Here is a 22161-nt window from a genome sequence, read left to right as displayed (position 1 = left end):
TACTGGGGGTCTGGGGGTCTGACTTCCTCCTTCACAGATGTAAAGATCAGGTTCCTGGTGACATGTTGTCTATTCATCTCTCAGCGACAGAAAGAGGAAGAGGTGAGGATTAGAGAAGTCAGAGGAGGAATGACTCAGTGAACAGGAAACATCAGCTGACTGAAACAGTAAGTCATATCACTGCACAATCAAGTTCGTTTTTACATTGATTCTTGGAAGTTTCACCTAGTTGAAGTGAAACTGAATAAAGGAAAAGAAGAAAGCGTCAAAGTCACACATCCAACTGAGACCAAACCAGGTCCTCACAGTCCACAGACACCTCCCACAGTCCCCACAGTCCCCACAGTCCACAGACACCTCAGAGTCCATGAAGTCCTCACTTTGCAGGTCACACACTGCATGGTCCTCACAAACATGTACATGAGCGCAGACTGTTTGATTTCAACTCTTTATTACAAAATCATCAGTTCATAATAATTGAATTTAATGAAAAACAAGAGACAACAAAATAAATAAACATAATTAAACATCATATTCTAGTGCAACTTCATTGCTTTAAAGCTCACTGAGGTTCCTGAACGTACCACAGAGCTCCAAACTGAATCTGAGCTGTCCTGCTAAAGTTATGTTTTGACTCATCTCAAGATTGATTTCCTGAAAATCAACCTGCAGAGAACTTATGTTTCATTTATGAGCTCTGTTACCGTCAACACTCTTTGAAAAAAGAAAGAAAACAAATCCTTTCTGAACGTTAATGTTTTTTCAAACTGCCTTTTTCTTCTGCAGCTGTTGATTCTCAAACTTCTGGTCGAAGTGGATTAAAGAGCAGAATTTCTCAGCACATTCAGGAGCATCTGAACGAAATCTGTTGATCTGTGGTTTTTATTGGATAGTTGTGATCTGGTTTCTACCGGTCTGGTCTGGTCTGGTTGGGGATGGGTGTGCTGGTGTTGATGATTCCTGCGAAGTGATTGGCTGGAGCTCCTGACTCGTCACACAGCAGCAAAGATCTCTGGAGAACAAACATGAAATAAAAACAGTCGTCAGTGAGGACCCAGACTCTGGAGTCCTGGTTTTGGTTGTATTCAGGACCTGATGTTTCCATGGATCAGAAACCTGGTGATTCATCTGATTTCATTTCCAGGTGTGTGATCATGTGAGTGAAACACCTGTCTGTCTCACCTGAGAACGTCTGGCCTCATTTTTATAGAAAGAAAAGTCATGAAAATGTTTTTCCTCTTTTCAGAGTAAAAACCTGCCGCTCCGTTTATTTTCTCTTTCCATGTTGTTTTATTTAGAACTTTATTTTGTCTTATTTCAACTGGTTTTAATCTGTATGGAAAACAAAGTAATAACATTGATCAAGTGTCAGACGTATCAGTGTTTGTTTCATTGACTAAGCACTAAAGTAACTCAGGCTGTGGGTCAGCAGAACCCAGATCAGAACCAGGACCAGGACAAGTCCACATGGAACGACACTGTTCCAGAGCTCTGCTGCAGGGGCAGTTTACAGTCTGAGACCGAAGTTAAAATGGGGACGTTGAAAACCTGTCACCTCCACCTGCTCACCTCCGCTCTCCTCCGCCTCCCCCTCTCTTTGATTTTCTTCAGCTCCACCTCCTCATCATCTTCCTCTTTCTCCTCCCCCTCCTCTTCCTGAGGGGCTGGGCGGGTCACAGTCTTTTCTGGGTGGATGGTGGCCAGGAGGGCGGGGACAGTGAAACAGGAAAGGAAGCGGGCCTTCAGCAGCTGGTAGGCGGGGTTACCTGAGAAACGCTCAGTCACTAGCTGACACACCGTCGCCAAAAGCTCCTCCTCCTCTTCCTCCTCCTGCAGGAGATCAGAGCTGACAGAGGAAGCTGCAGGGAGACAAAACAAACACACCTGAGAAGTGATCAGTGTGTGAAATACCCTCTGTCTGTCTGACAGTCTGAGCCTTACAGGGACAGTTGAGGTTGTGTCAGGTACTGATCTCCAGTCAGTGTCACCTGCTGTTACCTGCAGCAGATTCAGATCAGCTGTTCCCAGTGTGGAGGAGCCACCTGCACAGAACCTATTTTAGCCATATTTAACCGTATCATCCGTCAGCCGTTATGACTTAAACAGCTGATCTGTGGCATAGGAATAGGTCAGTTCCCCGGTTGAAGAGATGTAGTTCCAGAGTAAAAGGCTGTTGGACAGAAGGTAAAGGAGTGCACGCAAAGTTTCTCCTGCTGTGTGAGTGTGTGTGTGTGTTGTGACAGTGTGTGTTGTTGTGTCAGTGTGTTTGTGTGCTGTTGTGACAGTGTGTGTGTGTGTGTGTGTGCGCGCAAGCTTGCAGTGGGTGTCCAGCTTCAGGTGGGCAACACCAAGAGACATACTGACTTCAACAGGTCCAGGAAGTAAAGTCTGGAGCCCCAACAAGACATTTCATACACAAGAGAAAACTGTGTTTTTCTGTCTCTGGGAACTTTGAGCCTGTCGAACATTTACATGAACAAAAAGCTATATAACACAAATTCTAAGGGAGAAGAAGAATAACAGGTCATCTTTAAGGTGAAGATCAGGTATAGAAGTGACCTGACAGTTGTGACAGTGTTTGGCATGAACAGAGCACCACCTCCAGTACCTGTCAAGTGTGTGTTACCTGGTTGTTCCCCTACTGGTCTGAGGTCAGAGGTGGAGTCTGGCAGGTCTTGTGGAGGCTGACTGGAGGTTGTTTCGGTGCTGCCGTCACGTTCGGGCCTGGTTCCAGGGTGTTGGGGTTTGGGGCTGGGGCTCAGAAGCTGCAGAGACAATTTGGTCAGAGCCTTCTTGGCTCGGAGCAGCACACTGAGCGTGCTCAGACTGCTGACAAAGGGAGGCAAGTAGGGCAGAGCCACATCCAGTCCAGGCACCACCACTCCCCCCCGTCCACTCAGCCAGTCACGCACTGCCGCCTGTGGTTCCAGAAACATCAGGGAGGGGTCGAACTGCAGCGCCTCCCTCCTGAGAGGAGGGGGCTCCGCTGGGTCGACTCTGACTGTGCCCTTATAAGGCAGGAAGAGTTTGGAGGGAGGCTGGGTGGGGCAGGAGGGGAGGGTGGGGGGGCCAGGGTTTAGGACAGGTTGCAGGACAAAGGTTGGGGGGGGGGCGTTAGATGCACTTGCGGGCGGGATGAGAGGGCGTGGCTGATTCAGACCTTGGAGGTTTATGGGGACGGCCACAGCAGGGGGTCTGGGTGCGGCTGTTTGCCAGTTGCTAGATATGAGTTGCAGAGGGTGCGTGGCAACTGGGCAGCTTATAATATTCCCAGGTGGAGGTTGACCAGAGGAGCCCGGGACGCACGGCAACTGCAGGCCTTGGGACGGGGCTTCTGACAACTGGACCAGTCCACCAGGAATCATGACCCACATCGACTGACCAGGAAGTAAACGCAACCCAGGTAGCTGAGCATCTGGCTGTACAACATTTTCCTGTTTCGGCCGAGACGTACGAGGCCGCTTCTTATGAGGAGAAGAAGATGTCCTCCTCTTCTTGGCTTCAGCCTGGAAACAAGAAACACAGGAGGAGTCAAACTGAGAGGAGGAGACAGAGAAGGAGATAGAGAAGAAGGAGACAGAGGAGGAAACACAGAAGAAGGAGACAGAGGATGAGACAGATCATACCTTGGCCTCAGTGGCCTCCTGCAGCTCTCTGGCCTTCTGACTTGGCTTGCGAACCCTCTTTCCTTCCTGGACTGCACCTGTACGTGCCTCACCCACAGTGTCACCTGGCCTACCTGCACACTGATCCTGCTGACAGCTCGTCAGCCTGTCCTGCTCCTCCCCCCTCCCTCGTTTCCTACTTCTGCGTTGACCTTTGAGGGGTGTGTCAGATTTACAATGTATGGGGTTTTTCGGTTTGGGGGCGGGGCTTCGTTGACTGGGGGTGGGGTAGTCATGGTCGCTGGAGAGAGGAGCATGTAAGCTTGAATTTGAGGAGTGTTGATTGGCTAAGGAGGTGGGTGGGGCTAAAATGAAGTTTCTACCAGAAGAGGAAGGTATCGTCGTCTGCGTCTCCACAGAGACAGGAGGAGCATTCGATCTGAGAGAAGGCGGAGCTGTATGAGGCGGGGTCAGGGAGGAGGCAGGAGTCTGAGGTACCAACTGGATGGATGCAGGGCAGAGCTGTTGAGGAGGACTGAGGACGCCGGTCTGAGGGAGACAGTTCTTTTTCTGGGCCTGAGCTTTTTGTGGACATGGAGCAGCTTTCCTCTTGGCTTTAGCCTGAAAGGAGGAAAACCAGGATAAAGTAGAGAAACTGCTGGGGCCCTGAGGTGGTCTACAGAGAACTCAGAAGAAGTTCCAAGGACCACAGACATGAGTCAAAATCTAGTTTTAATAACTTTAATATTTCAGTCAATGTGTTCTTGACAATGTGCACAACCTTCAACAGTGTTTCGTCAAATGACTGACAGCAGCTCTGTGACTCCTGATCTAAAACACATTGTTTGAGACGTTTTAAACCCACTCCTCATAAACAGGAACTTACCTTGGCTTTACTGGCTTCCTGCAGCGCTCTGGCCTTCTGACTCAGCTTCAGAATCCGCCGTCCTTCCCTGGTCACACCGTCACCTGTCCCCTCCACACCTGTACATGTCCTATCTACTCCATTACCTGCTCCATCGAAATCCACCTCCTTCTGATCACTGCAAAGAGCCTCTTGACTGTCTGCCTGCTTCTGTCCCCTCCCTCTGGGTGGATTCAGGGTGGTGCTAGGTGGACTGGGGGAAGGGCAAGGCTGGCTGGGGCAGGTGGCAAGGGTGCTAGACGTGGAGGGAACAGTGTGATGATTGACCGGTGTACAACCAACACAAACAGCCTGGTTGGGGAAGGGGGGCTGGGCCACAGTGAGGATTTGCTTCAAAGGGGTGCCGACAGGGCAGACTGAGGCGGAGCTCATGGGTGTGGCGTTCTGGAGCATCGGGACCATAGAGACAGGAGGAACAGTCAGTCTGTCAGCAGTAGGAGGTGACAAAGAGGTGACGACCCCCACAGCAGGAGGTCTGCATGGAGGGGATGTGTTCAGGGAAGAGGGAGGTATCTGCTGGATGGAAGCTGCAAGAGGTCGCTGAGGTTGAAGGACAGGATGAGGGATGAAGACAGCCTGAGGAAATGACATAGGAGACATCTGAGGAAGCATGTTAGGAGGCATCTGAAGAACACCAGAATGATTCTGAGGCGGCATCGATGATGGGGGGCATGGAGGAAGAGGCTGTGGTTGCTGCAGCAGCACGAGTTGCTGAGGTGATAGTTGCTGTTTGCGCTGCAGTCGTTGGCGTTTGTGCTGCTCCAGCTGCTGCAGGACCTGAAGCTGCTTCATGATCAGTTTGTGCTGCTCCTCCAACTCCTGCTCCTTTCTCATGAGCCTCTTCTGCTGCAGCATCCCTGCAATGGTCCGTGGATCCTTTATCTGGGTAGAGGAAGAATCTGTAGGTGGGCTCAGTAACATCATCCTGTTCCTCCTCTGCTCTATTATCTCCTTGCAGCCCATGGTGTCCACGTTCATGGTCTGCAGGAGGAGCAGGAAGATGACAGTTGAGGAGAGCTGGGTCTTCTCTCTTCGCTCCCTCAGGACGTCTGCTGCCATCAGTCTGGTCTTTAAGGGGATCAGCAGGTTGCCGATCCAGGGTGTCACCGCGGCCTGCAGCTCATAGTCCAGCGCTGTGTCCGTCACTCGCCTCAGGTGTTTCTTTTTGCTGGTCTGGACTCTGCCTTGGGCATGGGAGCTTTGGTTGTTGCACTTGTGCATCTGACGGTACAGATGGGCTTGGAGTTGGTCAGCTGACACCATCATCATGGTGTGGCTGCTGTGGCGCTCCTCCCACGGCAGCTCTCTGGGATTTGGTCCAATGATCACAGAGCGTCCGAACTTGCCCAGGATGGTTGACCGCACCGGCTTGCCACTGTGGCTGTCAGCAGAAGAAGGTAATGCCACTGGGCGAAAGTTCAGGAAGGTGATAGGCTGTGCTTTTTCTTCTGGAATCCACTCCTTCATGGGAGGGCAGGTGTACTCCTCCTCCTCCTCTTCCTTCTCAATCCTCTTCACCTTCACTACCTCTTTTTTCTCCTCCTCATCACTGTCCATATACTCCACCAGCATCTCCTCCTGCTCCTCTTCACTGCACTCCTCCTCTTTTACTTTCACCAGCTTCCTCCTGGCCTTCCTCTTGGCAGGAGAAACCTCCTTCTTCCCTCCTCGACTCTTCGTGTTTTTAGTTCTGTGACATTTCTATTGACAGAGAGAGAGTTAGAGAGTCCCACAGTGGTTCTCATGAGGAACCAGACAGGGCTGCCCAATATGGACATACATATACATGATATCAGATTTCACTATATGCTGATTATCTTCTAGCTAACTTTGTTGTGTATTTCTACACATATAGGCTGATGCATTCAGCATCACTGTCATGTGGACAGGTGTACCAGGTGAAGAGAGGTCAAAGGACAGGTGAGTGTACCTGAGTGGGAGGTGGGCGTTGTCTGCTCAGTTTCCTCCACTCTCTCAGACACTGAGCGTCGTAACGGTGAGGGATCTCAGCGGCGATCTTCGCCCAGCGACCTGAAGCATGAACCAACATTTAGAGACAAACAGGATGTGATGTCACAGTTCAAACAGTGGGCAGGGCCACAGAATGTTATCAGAACCAAACACTAAAGCCAAAGGACTAAAGCCAGCAGGTTCAACCCCACTGCGATTCTGGATCCAAGCTCAGATCAGCTCTGATGTTGATGTGCATCTTGTCTTCACATCTGTGACCTCACTTCCTGTTGTGGAGCAGGTTCCGGTGGTTCTGCTGACTCATTAGAACCATCTTCCACTCAGCTTCAATTCCTCTTTTAATCTGATGTTTCTTCACTGGACCAGTCAAGTCCACATTTAATCATTTGTTTTACAGTTCTGCAGGTTATACATCTAGTCTCCACAGTCCACCTGAGACCTGCTGAGACCTGCTGACCAATGAGCTGCGGAGTTTTCAAAATGTTCTACTGATCTTCATATCAGGTTGTTTTCACTGCTCATCACTGTCATCTCCGTGATTATGATAGGGCCCCCTCAGGAGGTCAGTCCAGCCTCCAGCCTACATTACCCATAAGCCTCTGTGTAACTGTGTGAATGTGTGACTCACCGACTCCATGTTTTTCCACCAGCTGCAGCAGCAGCTCCCTCTCCTGTCTGTCAAACGCTCCTCTCTTTGTCCCCGCCTTCAGACAGTCATGATACCTGCACACACACACACACACACACACACACACACACACACACACACACACACACACACACACACACACACATTTACTGAGGAAGACACACTCACACAGACTCTGACTCTCTAATCCATCATCCAATCAGGTCTGACCTGTCTCTGCAGGCACTGTCAGTGCGTCCAGGAACCTCCGACCTGATCTTCCACCAGTTCTTCTCCCCATGACGACACACCGCCCGCAGCAAGAGCTGAGAGACAGACAGGTCAGAGAGAGAGAGACAGATACAGACAGGTCAGAGAGAGAGAGAGAGACAGACAGGTCAGAGAGAGAGAGACAGAGACAGACAGGTCAGAGAGAGAGAGAGAGACAGAGACAGACAGGTCAGAGAGAGAGAGAGAGAGAGAGAGAGAGAGAGAGAGGTCAGCAAGAGAGAGAGAGAGAGAGAGAGAGAGAGACAGAGACAGGTCAGAGAGAGAGAGAGAGAGAAAGAGAGAGAGAGAGGTCAGAGAGAGATAGAGAGACAGAGACAGGTCAGCGAGAGAGATCAGAGAGGGAGAGAGAGAGACAGGTCAGCGAGAGAGACAGGTCAGTGAGAGAGAGAGAGAGACAGGTCAGAGAGATAGAGATGGAGTGATGTCACTGAGGAGCTAAACTTACCTGTTCACACCTGGACAGTCTTTAAAACCACATGAGGTGAAGGTTTACAGTAACTGACCAGGTGTTCAGTGCTACTTACTCACTGCCTAAGCCCCGCCCCTTGCCTACCTGGTCCTCCTCTTTGGTCCACAGGCCTTTCTTCAGACTAGGGTCCAAAACCTGGTTCCACCTGTAGAGCAGCTGAGCAGGGTCCCGACCCTCCATGAAGTAACTCACTGAGAGAGAAAGACAGGTGAGCACATGAGTAAAACTGAAAAATAAATCATCAACTTGTTTCTTTTATTTCAGTGACAGAGAGAGTGTGTGATGTCATGTGTGATGTCATTACTCTGCGTGTAGGGGACGAAGTTTCCAATCCTCATCTTGTCCACCAACTCTCTGAGCAGAGCGTCTTCATCTGGAGTCCAACTGCTGCGTCTCAGAGAGTCCGAGACGAAACGCTGGAATGTCTGAAGACACATGAAGGCTGTTCTCCCCGTCTGAGAGACAGACAGGTGAAGAAAGAGAAAGACAGGTGTACAGAGAGAGAGAAAGACAGATGTAGAGAGACAGGTGGAGAGAGAGAGACAGGTATAGAGAGACAGGTGTACAGAGACAGACAGGTGGAGAGAGAGAGGGAGACAGATGTAGAGAAACAGACAGGTGGAGAGAGAGAGAGAGAGAGAGAGAGAGGGAGAGAGAGAGAGACAGGGAGACAGGTGTAGGGAAACAGACAGGTGGAGAGAAGAGAGAGAGAGAGAGACGGGTGTACAGAGACATAGACAGGTGGACAGAGAGAAAAAGACAAGTGGAGTGAAAGAGAGACAGACAAGTGGAGATAGAGAGACAGGTGTACAGAGACAGAGAGGTGGAGAGAGAGAGAGAGAGAGAGAGAAAGAGAGAGGGAGACAGGTGTACAGAGACAGAGAGAGAGAAACAGGTGAAGAGAGAGACAGACAGGTGAGAAAGACAGGCAGGTGGAGACAGACAGACAGGTGGAGAGAGAGAGACAGGTAAGAATGACAGGTGACAAAAAGACAAACTGCTGGGAGCCAACATGAGACACCTCCTGCCCCCTCCTCACCCCAAGCTCCTGAGCAATGCTCTCCCAGTTTCTCTCTCCATGTCTCCTGCTGACCTCCTTCAGCTGCTGCACCTCCTCCTGACTCCACTTAGTCTTATTGATGGATGGGTGGAGGAAGTTCTGCCAGAAACAACAAATGTCCTCCGCATCCTTTGTCCCTTCAAACTGAGGAGGAGGAGAGAGGAGGAGAGTAGGAGAGAGGAGGAGGAGGAGGAGAGAGGAGAGGAGAGAGGAGAGGAGGAGGAGCGAGGAGAAAGGAGAGGAGGAGGGAGGAGAGGAGGAGGAGAGAGGAGAGGAGGAGGAGCGAGGAGAAGAGAGGAGAGGAGAGGGGAGAGGAGGAGGAGCGAGGAAAAAGGAGAGGAGGAGGGAGGAGAGGAGGAGGAGAGAGGAGAGGAGGAGGAGCGAGGAGAAGAGAGGAGAGGAGAGGGGAGAGGAGGAGGAGCGAGGAAAAAGGAGAGGAGGAGGGAGGAGAGAAGTGAGGAGGAGGAGGAGTAGAAAGGAGGAGTGAGGAGAGAGGAGATCTCATCATCCACAGTCTGATGTTTCTGAACTCGTCATGATCTGGTTGGTTGATTTTCACATTTACGTCAATATTGGAGATTTTCGCCCAATCATGTTCCTCATATCGATCACCAATCAGCTCCTCCTCCTTCTTCCCTCTGACCAATCAGAGACAGAGAATAACACACACGTTTGTATATGTATACATGTGAGGACCCTGATCACTAAGACCTGAATATGGACTTGTCAGAGTCCTGAACTGAGAGCCTGAAGTCTCTGGAGGATTCACGGAGGTCTCCTCACCTGATCAGGTCGATGTCTCTCTCCAAACTGTCTATCTGCTCTCTGAGCTGCTGCCTGTCTGTGTCCTCTGCTGAGGACAGCTTCTGACTCAGGTAGTCCACCCTGCAGAGAGACAGACAGGTAAAGAGACAGACAGGGGCAGAGAGACAGACACGTGTCCTTTAAGGTGTTCCTGTCGGTGTGAACCATTGTCATGGTGACAGGTTGTTGACAGTTGGCTGTGAAGGTGTTTGTTGTTGTGTTTGTACAGTTGTTGGTTCAGTTGAATGTGATGTGGATCATCCAGACCCTGTCCTGTGTGGACCACCAGACACAGCCTCATGTTGAGAGGGGTCACTAAGTCAGCCAGGTGGAGCAGTGATGACAAGGTGGAGTTACCTGGAGAGCTTGGGCTGGATCTGTCTCCTCAGACTGTCTCTGGACACTGAGTGGATCAGCAGAATCTTCTGCCAGCTCTCCCCTGAGGACACAGAGAGGACAGACAGACTGAGGACATGTGGACAGACAGACAGACTGAGGACAGACAGACAGAGGACATGAAGACTGACTGAGGACATGTGGATGGATGGATTGACAGATGGATGGACGGACAGACAGACAGACAGAGGGGGCGGTGTTTAGCTCAGTGGGTAGAGCACCCGCCCCATGTGTTGAGGCTATAGTCCTCACTGCAGGTGGCCCCGGTTCAAATCCCACGCGGGGCAGCCCTATCCTGTGTGCCTGTGTCTCTGCTTCCCCATTTCCTGTCTCTCTTGACTGCCCTATCAATAAAGGCATGAAAAAGCCCCAAAAAAAACAGACAAACTGAGGACATGAAGACTGACTGAGGACATGTGGACAGACTGAGGACATGAAGACAGTCTGAGGACACGTGGACAGGACAACAGTAAATGTTTGTCTTACATCTTTTCATCTTCAGTTTCCTGTCATCCAGACTTCCTGTCATCCTGATCACCTTCTCCTTTGTCTCCTGATTGGCTGGAGGACCCTGGACAAAGACGAAGACAAAGACGAAGACAAAGCCTCATTGGTCAGCTGTCAACAGTCAGTCTGTCTTTCTGTCTGTCTCTCTCACCAGTCCTGTCAGTTTGTCCTTGAAGTACGGTTTGAGGAAGCGACCTAGGTACATGTTGATAGGCTGCTGATAGGAGGAGTGGGTGGGCTGTTCTCTGTAAGGCTCTTTGATTGGTCCAGACAGCTGAGACACCAGCTCTTTCTACAGAGAGAGGAGGTGTTGTTATCTGACTGTAGTTGTGTGTCTGTGGTTGTGTGTCTGTGGTTGTGTCAGTACTGACCTGTTGTCTGAGGTTGTGGGTGAGTAGTGTCTCCAGCTGGTCCAGAGTCTCCTGGACCACCTGCTGGTAGACCAGGTTCATCTGAAGACAGGAGTCCACGGACAGAGACAGACCCAGCTCACTCTGAACACAGACACACACACTGAACTACTGCGCAACAACAGACATCAACAGTGTGTGTGTGTGAGACAGTGTTACTGACCTCTTCACTGCTGACATCATCATCATCATCATCATCATCATCATCATCTGAACAAACACACAGATCATCATCATCATCCTCAGTGAAACATGAAAACACATCAAAGAGGTTTACATGATGTTTACAAACAAACAAACATGTCTGCTACACACTGAAATATAAGATACCTGATTAACAGAGACAGGCAGACAGGCAGACAGACAGACAGGCAGGTACCTGACACACAGATTGGACTGTGTGGTCCCAGGACGTCCTCCAGGTTCTGGATCTCTTTCTGGATCTTCTCTCTCTGAGCCAACAGACCTGCTGCAGACTGAACAGACATGTGTTTGTCTTTCTATACTAGTGAGGACCCTCACTGACATGATGAATTCAACAACCAATAACTGGTTAGTTTAACCATCACAACTACTAGTCCTGTGTTCAGTCCTGTGTGTGTGTGTGTGTGTGTGTGCTACCTGTCTCACCTCATCCTCTGTGTCATCACTTCCTGATTCATCACCTGATCAGAGAGACACGGTTATGGTTAGAGCCAGAAAGGAAGGGGGGCAGACAGGTAGAGAGACAAGAGACAGAAAGAAAGACAGACAGGTACCTGTCTCACTGCTCAGCAGCTCCAGTTCAGTGTGTGTTACAGACAGACTCTGTTCCAGCTCCTCCACCTGTCGCTGGATTCTGTCTCTCTCTTCTGTCAGAGAGACAGACATGTCTGTAGACAGACACACACACACACACACACACACACACACACACACACACACACACACACACACACACACACACACACACACACACACACACACACCAAGAGGTCATTTAAACCACAATGATAAACCTGGTTTAACTGCTCTGCCTTCATAAAGATTAGTACTACAGCAGTACTTCTGTGTACTCAGTGGTACAGTATTACTGTGTACACACTGTCCCAGCTCTCCAAACTCTTGTTTTAAATGTTCATCTTTTACATGTTGTTTGTGTTAAAGAGCACATTCAGTCAGAAACCCTCGTCATTAAACCTGGATCCTGACCGCAGTCTCTGATTCTGGTCCTGGACTCGGATCCTCCAGAGCAGAGGTCTTAACAGTGGACAGACTTTCTGACCTTTGGCAGCTTCCGTCTCGCCCCGTGGTTCCGTCCTTCTTGAGTAGATCACCTGTTTGTCTTTACTCGGTTCTTATTCTGTCTCTACTGTGTCTCTGCTCTCTACCTCCACACACCAATCAACGCAGCTCTGTCGTTAACATATTACCCAGCAGGCTGTGCGGCCGGGAAATTTCTCCCGCTCCTTTCACCGTTCAGACCGAGACCCGGGTCAAACATGACAGAAACGGGGTGTTCTCCCCTGTCTGTCTGTGTACCTGTCTATCTGTCTGTCTATCTTATCTCACAAACACCAAAACAAACCGCAGCTCAAAATGTTCGCTCTGTATTTTCTTCCCCCGACCACACTTCCGGTTCTGCCGCTTTATTTGGTTCCGCCTGATGATTCGCTGTTTTATCGGTGTTGTTCTCTGTCCAGAGATCAGGTTTATATTTATCATAGGACCAACAACTTCAGGTCAAGGCTGCGGCATGGATGTATTATAAGACCGGGCTGCGGTCGAAAAGTCTTTTTTGCTTAGGAGGGTTCCTGACCATGGATGAAATGACCCGGAAGTATCTAAATGGCAGTCATGATAAGAGTTGTTCAAATTCTTTAACTGATAAGGAAAGGAGCTCCAATGCGTCCTATCTTATCTCCTTTAGCAGAGGAAACACGGGACCTTCCTTTAGAAATTAAAGGAGAAGATGCTTTCCCACAATTCTTTGCTGCAGCAACATTTAAAGCGACACAGCTGTGGATGTATTGGACCGTAACCCCGACCGACCCACAAAAATATAGAAACATCAGAGCATCTGTTTTATGTTTGTGACCTGATCCAGAACTGATGGAAATCCTGGTCTAAATATAGATTTATTCTCTTAAATATCAGAGGCCTGGGAGTATAATTTTCATGGATCAACTTTCTCTGCTTGTGTTTTCCTTTCACGTTTCTTATTTCAACATTTCAGCCCTGATTGTTTTTGAGGTTAAAGGAGGATTTATCATCCATTTGTGATAAATAAATTTGGTTTTTAAAAAAAAGCCTAGTGAAAGTTCAGTCAGATTCTCTCGGCTGCATCGTTGTCTTTCTCTCTATCACCTCTTTCCTTGAACTCATCACGTCTGGCGAGGTTGAGAAGTGGTTAGGAAAGGAGATTATTTTGACTTTTCGACCGCAGCCAACTTTACTGTCATTCACCCACAGACAAGAACACGACTGAATGACTCCAGGTTCCCCCTGAAACCAAACAGAACCAGAAGTCGGGTGTGTTTCACATTACAACTGGTGTGAAACCGTGTGAAACACAGTAAGAGGCAGCCATGACTGACCTCATAAATAATGAATACTGATTAAAAACAGCAGAAGTAGAATAATAATTGTTAATAATTATGGAATATAAATATATATAACAATGTGTTATCATTGCGTGTCTGAGCTTATACATAAAAGAAATAGTATACATGAGTATAATGAGTAACAATAATAGTATAATAGTAATAATGATATATGTTATTTGTATTTATGGTCTATATTATAATATATAGATAAAAATGATGCCTAACAATATGCAGCCAATTGTAATTATACATAGTACAAATAAATAATAGATAATAATAGGCCTACATCACAGAAATCATAAGTTTCCTCAGACAGATATTTGATGGTTTTCTACACACATGACAATATTGTCATATTAAAGTCAGATTAAAATCATATCAAGATTCAGGTTATAATCAGATTAAGATGTTCAACAATAAAAAAAATGAGGCAAAAGAAGCGGAGAGTAAGTTTTTATTTATTTAGTCGATAATTTTCCATTAGCTGACTGTAATGAAATGAAGCCATATCACTGCTAATATATGCAGCATAAAAGATCATCTTTTAGATAAATATTAATTTCATGTCCTCTCTGATATATTCTGATTAATTACTGTCACTGTGTCAGACTCCTTCTTCTACTGTCACTTTGAGCTTCCAACACCGACAGATCAATGACTTGTTTTTCTGGAAGAGACATGTTTGGTTTCTAGGATACAGTGATCCTGGATCAGGACTACAGTTGACCTGGCCTCCCTCCTCCATCAGGTCCAGACCAACACTGACACCATCTCTGTCTGGATTTACAACTTCAGAATAAAAGCACCATGCTTCACTGTTCATGAGTTTTTGTTTTGTAATTTACTCTGAAACTTCACATTGAATCTGTTTCTGTCACCTGTCAATCATCACTGTAACTTCATCACAGGGACGGGGCTTCATGCTGGGGTCAGAGGACCTCAGTTCACCTCACCATGATGAGGTAGTCAAACTCTCTCTCGGTGTCTCTAGCGGCGGCGGTACAGGATATCCCAGGTATCTCTCCACTTGAGTCCTTGCAGCTGATTGGCTGAGAGCTCGGGGCTGCCGTAGGTCAGAGGGCAGAAGGTTCGATACGACAGGAAGACCGACAGCAAAACAGCCGACATGCACACACACAACGCCCGCCGGTGTTTCACACTGCTAAAGACAGACAGAGTTTACACTTTAAACTTTATTTACATGTGTGACAGATGACAACACATCAACTGTGATTCAGAATCAGTGGCTCTCAGAGAGGGAGGGGCCTAAATATATAAAGTAAATGTATGTATTAAATACATGGTGGTGTATAGTAAAGACATTATACACATGGTTTTTATTCCTTTATCTACATGATTCAATCAAAAACGGCTGCTGATCAAGATGTGATTTCAGTGACAATGCTCTGTTAACCTGGGTGTTGTTTAGTTTCCTTCATAAACACCTGACACTTCAATCACAAACCACTGTCTCAGCTGTCAATCAAACGTTAACCTGAGTTCTGTCAGGCTGCACTCATCCAGCTGCACATGAACCTGGTGGTTCTGTCACCATGAGCGAAGGAGCCAAAGGTGAACTGACTCAGACCTTCTCTCTGGACTGTGGAGGACCAAGAACATGTACCTGAAGCTGAACAGGTGAGGAGGATGTGACCAGCACTCACCTGTCTCCAGGTTCTGTCCATTTTCAAGAAAGTTTAATCAGATAAAAAAATCTAACACATTTTCATGTTGTGTTTTGTGTTTCATCCAATGCACTTATCTTTCTGTGGTGTGTGTGTGTGTGTGTGTGTACCTGAGCAGGTGAGTGTGTGTGTGCTCCAGCAGGGCGGGGCTCAGAAGGTACAGGTAGCAGAGGGCGGGCAGGTAGTGGTACAGGAAGAGAGTTTTCTCCATCAGAAGGAAGGGAACAAAGTTCACCAACCAGCCACCAACACACACACAACCCAGACACACAAACTGACACCACACAGCTGAACAACACACACACATGCACACACATACAAATATTATCACTGAGTCATAATTAAAGGTTTGCATATTTATTAAAGACTTGCCACCCCCCCCCCCCCCCAGACAGGGAAATGTGTTTACCATCAGGTAGGTCTCTGAAGCCCCGCCTCCTCCTCGCCAGGTAAATGACCGCCAGCAGCTGATAGGCCAGCAGGCTGACGTTGGCCACACCCCATGACACCGGATTACCAATCAGATGGATCTGAGCCTGAGACATTTAAATCCAAATACTTCACAGAACTCTTCTCTACACACCACTCTGCTTTATATGCAGCTCTTCTCTTATTCGTGTGTGTGTGTGTGTGTGTGTGTTACGTTGGTGGATGAGTGCAGCCAGTATGCAATATTGGTTTCCATGGTGATCCACTCCAAGGGGGAGGAGCTGTATTTGTGTTCAGAGTCTTCCTGTTTCACTGTCAGCATCTTCCACTGTTGTGACATCACAACGCAACATCATTACTCTGCTGCCATGGTGACCACATGACCACGTATAAAACACAAAACAAAAAACACAAACATCGAGATAAAGGTATGATCTGACTGGATAATAAACTCATGATGCGTTCACTGACCTACCTGAAGTTCGAAAAATTTTGCCCAGAAGGAAATTTTTCTGTCGACATCGATGTGAGTTGGAGAATGAAGCTCTGCCTCCCTCTCCTTCTGTTCCTGGCCTACACACACACGCACACGGCAGTAGATCAATCAATGAATAATCAATGTTTCAGCTCATGTTCAGGTTGATACATTAGTTAGCTGCAGTAATGTTAATGTGGATTCATTAGCTGTAGGAGGAGACTGTAAGAGTTCTTCTTCTGGTCTAACAGCTGATCTCAGACCTGAACTCAACCTTTATTTATAACTTCAGTCACAGACAAATGAGGAAGAAGAGGATTCAGATACCGACACTGAGGTCATTTCCCTTCTTCTTCTACTTCTTCTTATTCATGATGGTCGTTAACTACTGGTCACTGAGTGTTTCATACACTGTGGAACAGTTCACAGAGACACAGTCTGTGTTACCCAGTTGCTGTCAGGTGTGGTGCTACAAAGGGATCAGCACCAGGACTCTGTCATTCACCTGAGAGCTGCAGGTTTTCTCTGACATTAAATGTCTATTTCTGTCTCTACTGGATCCTGTGGAATGTCATAATCAATGAAACCAAAACAAGAATCTGTGCTTAGTGCTGTCTCTGAGGTCAGAGGTCAGAGTCTTACTGGTTCCATATCGGTGTTCCTCCACCGTCCAGCCCAAACTGCTGCTGTGACCTTTAAACAGTTTCTCTGCTATGACCTCCAGCTGACGGAATCCCCAGTCTGAAAGAGACACACCACTCAACTACACACCCACACCCACCCACCCACAGGTTATTATGTCCTTATACGTTCATATAGCTTGGGTTTCTCATATGTGGTCATTTCCTGTCAGCACCTTGAGGACAGCTGAGGTGTTGACGTGGACCAATCGAACCTCAGACAGAATTGTCTTCCACACCTCTGACTCTGCCTCCCTGTTAGAGATATCCTGAACACACACACACACAAACACACACACACATTTGTCTTAGTATACCTCTGAGGACCCTTCATGACATAATACAAACCTGTAGCAGTGAAGTAGGTCAGAGGTCACACTCAGGTCACCTGACCTTTGTTTTTCTAAAAGTGTTGTTACTGTGGTTGTTGTAAACCAAACTCAGACCTCCAGGTGTTTAATTAAGATACGTTTGTGTGAAGTATCTGCAGCAGTTTTACAGTACAGACACAGTAACAGCTGACAGACCTGACCACAGCTCAGTATTGTTGTTTTGAGAAAATTGTTTCCACTCACCACTCTCCACAGGTTCTGAGCCGGCATGGATACGTTGAAGTCAATGTAACCTGAGACTTCCTGTGCATGAGGACTCATGGGAGCTGCGACATCATGGCTGAAACACACAACACTTGACAATTTCTACTTCACTCTGCTTTTATGGCCACAAGTCACAACTTACTACACAGTGTGACAGAGTAAAGAGTTTTCAGCCTCCTGCTGTTTGAGTCCTGATCACTTTTACCACAGACAATAACGGATCAATGATAGATCAGTGACGGATCAATGATGGATCAGTCACAGATCAATGCTTCAGTCATCAGAACAAAACACAAACAGCTGTTAGAAAACATCCGGTTCTCTTGTTAAACGACAAGCAGAGACAAAAACAAGTCAACAACTTGAGCTGACTCGACCTGACCTGACTTGATCTGACTCGATGACTTGACCTGACAAAATGATTCGACCTGACTGGATGACCGACTCCACCTGACTCGACTCCACCTGACTTAATGACTTGAGCTGACTCAATGACTTGACCTGATTTGATGATTCGATGACTCGATCTAACTCGACTTGTGGCAGTATCTGAGATGTTGGATTGTCTGTGAATGTACCACAACAGTCCATCAAACAGAACAATCCTGAGGTGACCTGTTTACCTGTTTACCTGTTGAGGAAGCGCGAGGTCATCCCATGAACCAGCTGGATGACATCACCATGACGGACAGGTCGAGGAGGACTGCCGACCACCAGCTTTTGCCTGACACACAGAGACAGGTGAGACAGGGACTGCATCTCCCAGCGTGCCCTGGTACAGACCCAGGTGACCTACCTGCCAGGGTCTTTGACGATCCACCAGTTGTTGACATCTTTGAAGGGATAACAGGTGACCTGCTGCTGATGGGAACTGCCTCGCCCATCTTCATACCTGCACAAACACACAGGTAAAAACAGTTACATTAATGAAACTCTACCTGAGAGGTCTGTGATTGGGTGTTGGCCAATGTGACCTGGCAGCACCTGATTGGGTAGTTGGCTTTGTGCGAGTGGAGCCAGCAGGGGATTGGCTGGGAGGCAGAGCTTCTTAACGTCACCTGACTGCCATAGGCAACTTCCAGAGGCTGACCCTGAGTGATCCTGGAGAGACCGCCCTGAAGACAGAGACACTGCCAATCAATCAATCAATCAATCATCCAAGTAATTTATGTTGAGCTCAGGTGTCATGTTGTTTGTTAGGTAACAGGTGTTGAATACTCATACAGGTGAAGAACAGTTTCAGTCTGTGGAACTACCCCATACAGTCATCAGCTCCTGTCCTCAGTGTGTGTGTGTATATGTATGTGTGTGTGTGTGTGTGTGTGTACCTGCAGACTGGCCTGGAAGGCGGAGCTCATCAGTTGGTCATGTGGTCCACTGTGGTTCAGGAGATTCAGGTGAACATAGAACCAGAACACATAGAGGAGGACAGGAACTACCAGCAAACACACAAACTTACACACACACTGAATACACACACTCAGCTGTGTGCACACACACACACAAACACACACACACAAACACACACACAGTGGTTAAGTTGAAGCAGGTGTCATAAAGTGAGTTTCAAAGCTCAGTGTGAACCTGGACTCACATGACTGACAGTTCGGTCTCCAATCAGGCTCCAGGTGTGCAGAGAGGCCAGGCCCAGCAGCAGCAGGTAGGAGAACACACCCATGTACTTCACCCTGACATTACACACACACAATTTAAATACAGACTGTGAACTCACATCTTTAATCTCCACAGATCACAGATCAGTTTCTCACCCGACGGCTGCAGCACACGAGGCTCCGCAGAGGAGCAGCCAGCTGTACCTGGACCAGGAGCTGAGGGGGAGGAGAGAGCTGGTCGTCATGACAACAATTCTCCAGAGATTATCTACACTACTATCACCTCCTGAGATCAGAGGTGATTCTCACCTGTTGGGAGTGTTGTGGAAACGCAGGTAGGAGAAGAAGGCCAACAACACGAAGAAGATGAGAACAGACTCCAGTAACATGAAACGTGATTGGACGATCAGAGAGTTCTCTGGAAAACACCAAACACAGACAGACACATTAAGTACGACTGGTGGGTCAACCTAGTCCAGATGTCAAAGGGACACGGATCAGTCCCTGAAAACCCCACACTAACATCTGCCTTGCTTCAGTCACCGAATGCCCCATGCCTGTTTAGTCCCTGAATGCCCCGCCGTATCTTTTGGTTGGAACATTTTCAGGTGACATTATGTGTCAGTGTGTTGTTGTGAAGAGTGTGTTGTTACCCAGCAGCAGCAGCAGTGCAGCTCCCAGAGCCGACAGATGAGAGAACTTCAGCTCCAAAGTCAACAGGTAAACCAGAGGAACACAGAGAGCTCCACACACAGCCGGCAGCAACCGCAGACTCCACACACTCACACTGCTGGGATACTCTGTGCAACAAAACAAACACACATTGCTGGGACACTCTGTACGACAAAACAAACACACCCACAGTGTTATGATGTTATGCATGTGACAGATGTTTTACAGATGTTTCTACCTGCTCCAATTCTGTTCCACACAAAGTTTCCATCAAATCCTCCCAGATAGGCTGCAACACACACACACATCCAAGAGTTATACACAGTAATACTGGAGACAGACCACTGTATATGTGGTATGATGGTTGTGGTAGTCATGGTAACTGACCTCCGAGGGCCAGGATCATGTGACCGAGCGGCGGTCCACTATCATCAATGAAGAAAACTCTCTTCATGTAGAGTGACACGAACTGACCATAATACACTTCATCAAACCTAAACACACACACACACACACACACACACACACACACACACACACAGACACACACACAGACACACACACAGACACACACACAGTTTTTCAAAACAGTCAAAATTATAATGTAGTTTGCTGTAAAAGGTTTTAGGATGCTAAGGTGTGTAAAACAAACACACTCACACCACAGCGTTGGGGTAGCTGAGCTGGCTCAGTCTGGTCCAGAGGGCCAGCAGGGAGACCAGTAGCAGGACCAGGTCCACCTGAGCCGTCACCACCAGGGGGAGCTGCAGCATCACTGAGTCCTGGAGTTCAGGTAAAACAGAGTAAATATGAGTGTGTCATTATGAGAAAATAAAATTATAAATAACGACATGTCGTTCACAAACATCAACATACACCAACATAACAGATGATAATTGTAAATAATAAAAAATAATCACTTCAATAAACAAGTAAAAATAAATTATTGAACTTGAACTCATCTTCATTTTAAATGAGAGGTTGGTGCATTCAGGCTCTGTCAGTCATCAGAGTCACAACACAGCTGACATTCATCTCATCAGTTTCATATGAAATATTTTGTGTGTCCAGTGAACACTGGAGATGTTCTCACCTGAGACACGTCGGCCAGGTGTGAACACCCCTCCCATCTACATGTGGTTTGAGCTCTCCTGATATTTTCTGAGGTTTAAACCATTCTTCATTTTTCTTTGACTTTAGGTTGAAGTGAAAACAAGAAAATGACACGATACTGTATATCTGAATTACACAGAGTCTCTGAGAGCTGTTACTGACACACACACACACACACACACACACACACTTACAGGAGAATTCATATAAGAACAGAGACCTGGCTGGTGAAGACCCAGAATCACAGAGGGTCTCGGTGAAATCCAGGATTTCGTCCGGTACAGAGACCTTTAAACAGCCATGTTGGACCTGCCCCGGTAAATCCACGATGGGCTCTTTAAATAAATCTCCTCCTGGACCATTATAAACAGGTCTATAGGACAAGAACCTGACTGTAACTCTGAACCACAACCGTTTTCTGTGTGTGTGTGTGTGTGTGTGTTTGCTTGTGTAGGTGGTCTGGTATCATGACTTGGACCTGCATATTGACCTCAGGTTTGGCGGGTCCACCTGCTCATGAACACCGAGCTAACACGGCTGCGGTCCGCATGAACAGACAGGGTTAGCAGCCGTTAGCATCAGGCTAACTGTTAGCTAACACAGTAACGTTACATCAACACTAAAACTAAACCTATAGCTGAAGCTCACCTGGGGACGTCACTCCATTAACTTTACACCGACCATTCTGTCGGTACGCTGCCGGCTTCACCTCTTCCTTCACCTAGCCGGTGTCTCTTCACGGTTTCTCCCGTTTGTTTGCAGCAGCGGCCGCTCGATGTGTTCTGTGTTCGGTGTTCGGTTAGTTCTGTCTGCAGACGGAGCCGCTCGAGTTGCTGCTTCTTCAGCTGCTGCTGCCAAAGATACTCTATACACATATAAAGTACACATATAAAATACACATATACTCTACACACATATAAAGTACACATATAAAGTACTTGTTGTTCAGCTTGCGCAAGTGCTGCAGGGACACAGACAATAGAGTGTTACTGGCAGGTGTAATTTCTCTGTTGCATCATGGGTAACTTAGCATGTCATGTTTGTTAGCATGGAAAGTAACCTACACATATACTCTATACACATATAAAGTACACATATACTCTATACACGTATACTACACATATATACTCTATAAGAGGGGTCAGCAAGTAAGTTTGGCCTCGAGCCAGTTTTTTCCTAACCCATCACATGGCAGCCAGAACATAATCAAAGGCTAATTTGATAAAAGCTAAAAGTTAGTTTGAACT

At 47.5% G+C, this 22161-nt stretch overlaps 2 protein-coding genes across 11 annotated transcripts; both read right to left on the bottom strand.

The window, feature by feature from the left end:
- Positions 1–434: 434 nt before the first annotated feature.
- Positions 435–13113, bottom strand: snapc4 (small nuclear RNA activating complex, polypeptide 4). 6 transcript variants are annotated; one of them, XM_071472405.1, is made up of 22 exons: positions 11987–13113; positions 11825–11938; positions 11688–11731; positions 11446–11542; positions 11230–11276; positions 11028–11150; positions 10808–10948; positions 10636–10720; positions 10111–10192; positions 9733–9834; positions 9515–9587; positions 8929–9093; positions 8194–8344; positions 7974–8080; positions 7361–7455; positions 7130–7224; positions 6461–6561; positions 4492–6231; positions 3627–4226; positions 2627–3506; positions 1570–1859; positions 435–1012 (listed from the first exon to the last, which is right to left on the bottom strand). In XM_071472405.1, exons 2-22 carry the CDS (start codon positions 11934–11936, stop codon positions 908–910), a joined length of 5235 nt encoding a protein of 1744 aa, XP_071328506.1. In that variant the 5' UTR covers positions 11937–11938; positions 11987–13113; the 3' UTR covers positions 435–907. The 6 variants fall into 6 exon arrangements, with proteins under 6 accessions (XP_071328506.1, XP_071328504.1, XP_071328507.1 ...); XM_071472403.1 differs by having other exon boundaries at positions 11991–13113; XM_071472406.1 differs by having other exon boundaries at positions 11999–13113.
- Positions 13114–14093: 980 nt separating this feature from the next.
- On the bottom strand, positions 14094–21916 carry pomt1 (protein-O-mannosyltransferase 1). 5 transcript variants are annotated; one of them, XM_071472412.1, is made up of 22 exons: positions 21563–21915; positions 21135–21287; positions 20895–20995; positions 20462–20583; positions 20189–20295; positions 20040–20090; positions 19783–19929; positions 19439–19547; positions 19286–19345; positions 19111–19204; positions 18845–19000; positions 18501–18631; positions 18313–18408; positions 18148–18240; positions 17496–17607; positions 17097–17189; positions 16883–17003; positions 16241–16338; positions 15980–16093; positions 15746–15872; positions 15447–15624; positions 14094–14813 (listed from the first exon to the last, which is right to left on the bottom strand). In XM_071472412.1, the coding sequence occupies exons 4-22, from the start codon at positions 20572–20574 to the stop codon at positions 14639–14641; spliced, it is 2175 nt and encodes a 724-aa protein (XP_071328513.1). In that variant the 5' UTR covers positions 20575–20583; positions 20895–20995; positions 21135–21287; positions 21563–21915; the 3' UTR covers positions 14094–14638. The 5 variants fall into 5 exon arrangements, with proteins under 5 accessions (XP_071328513.1, XP_071328514.1, XP_071328515.1 ...); XM_071472413.1 differs by lacking the exon at positions 21135–21287; XM_071472414.1 differs by lacking the exons at positions 20895–20995; positions 21135–21287 and having other exon boundaries at positions 14094–14810; positions 21563–21916.
- Positions 21917–22161: the final 245 nt, after the last annotated feature.

This window comes from Trachinotus anak, unplaced genomic scaffold (assembly GCF_046630095.1).
Source record: "Trachinotus anak isolate AG129_WGS33_773 ecotype Australia unplaced genomic scaffold, CSIRO_AGI_Tana_v1 ptg000038l, whole genome shotgun sequence".
NCBI lineage: Eukaryota > Metazoa > Chordata > Actinopteri > Carangiformes > Carangidae > Trachinotus > Trachinotus anak.
This window is presented reverse-complemented; position numbering and strand designations above follow the sequence as displayed.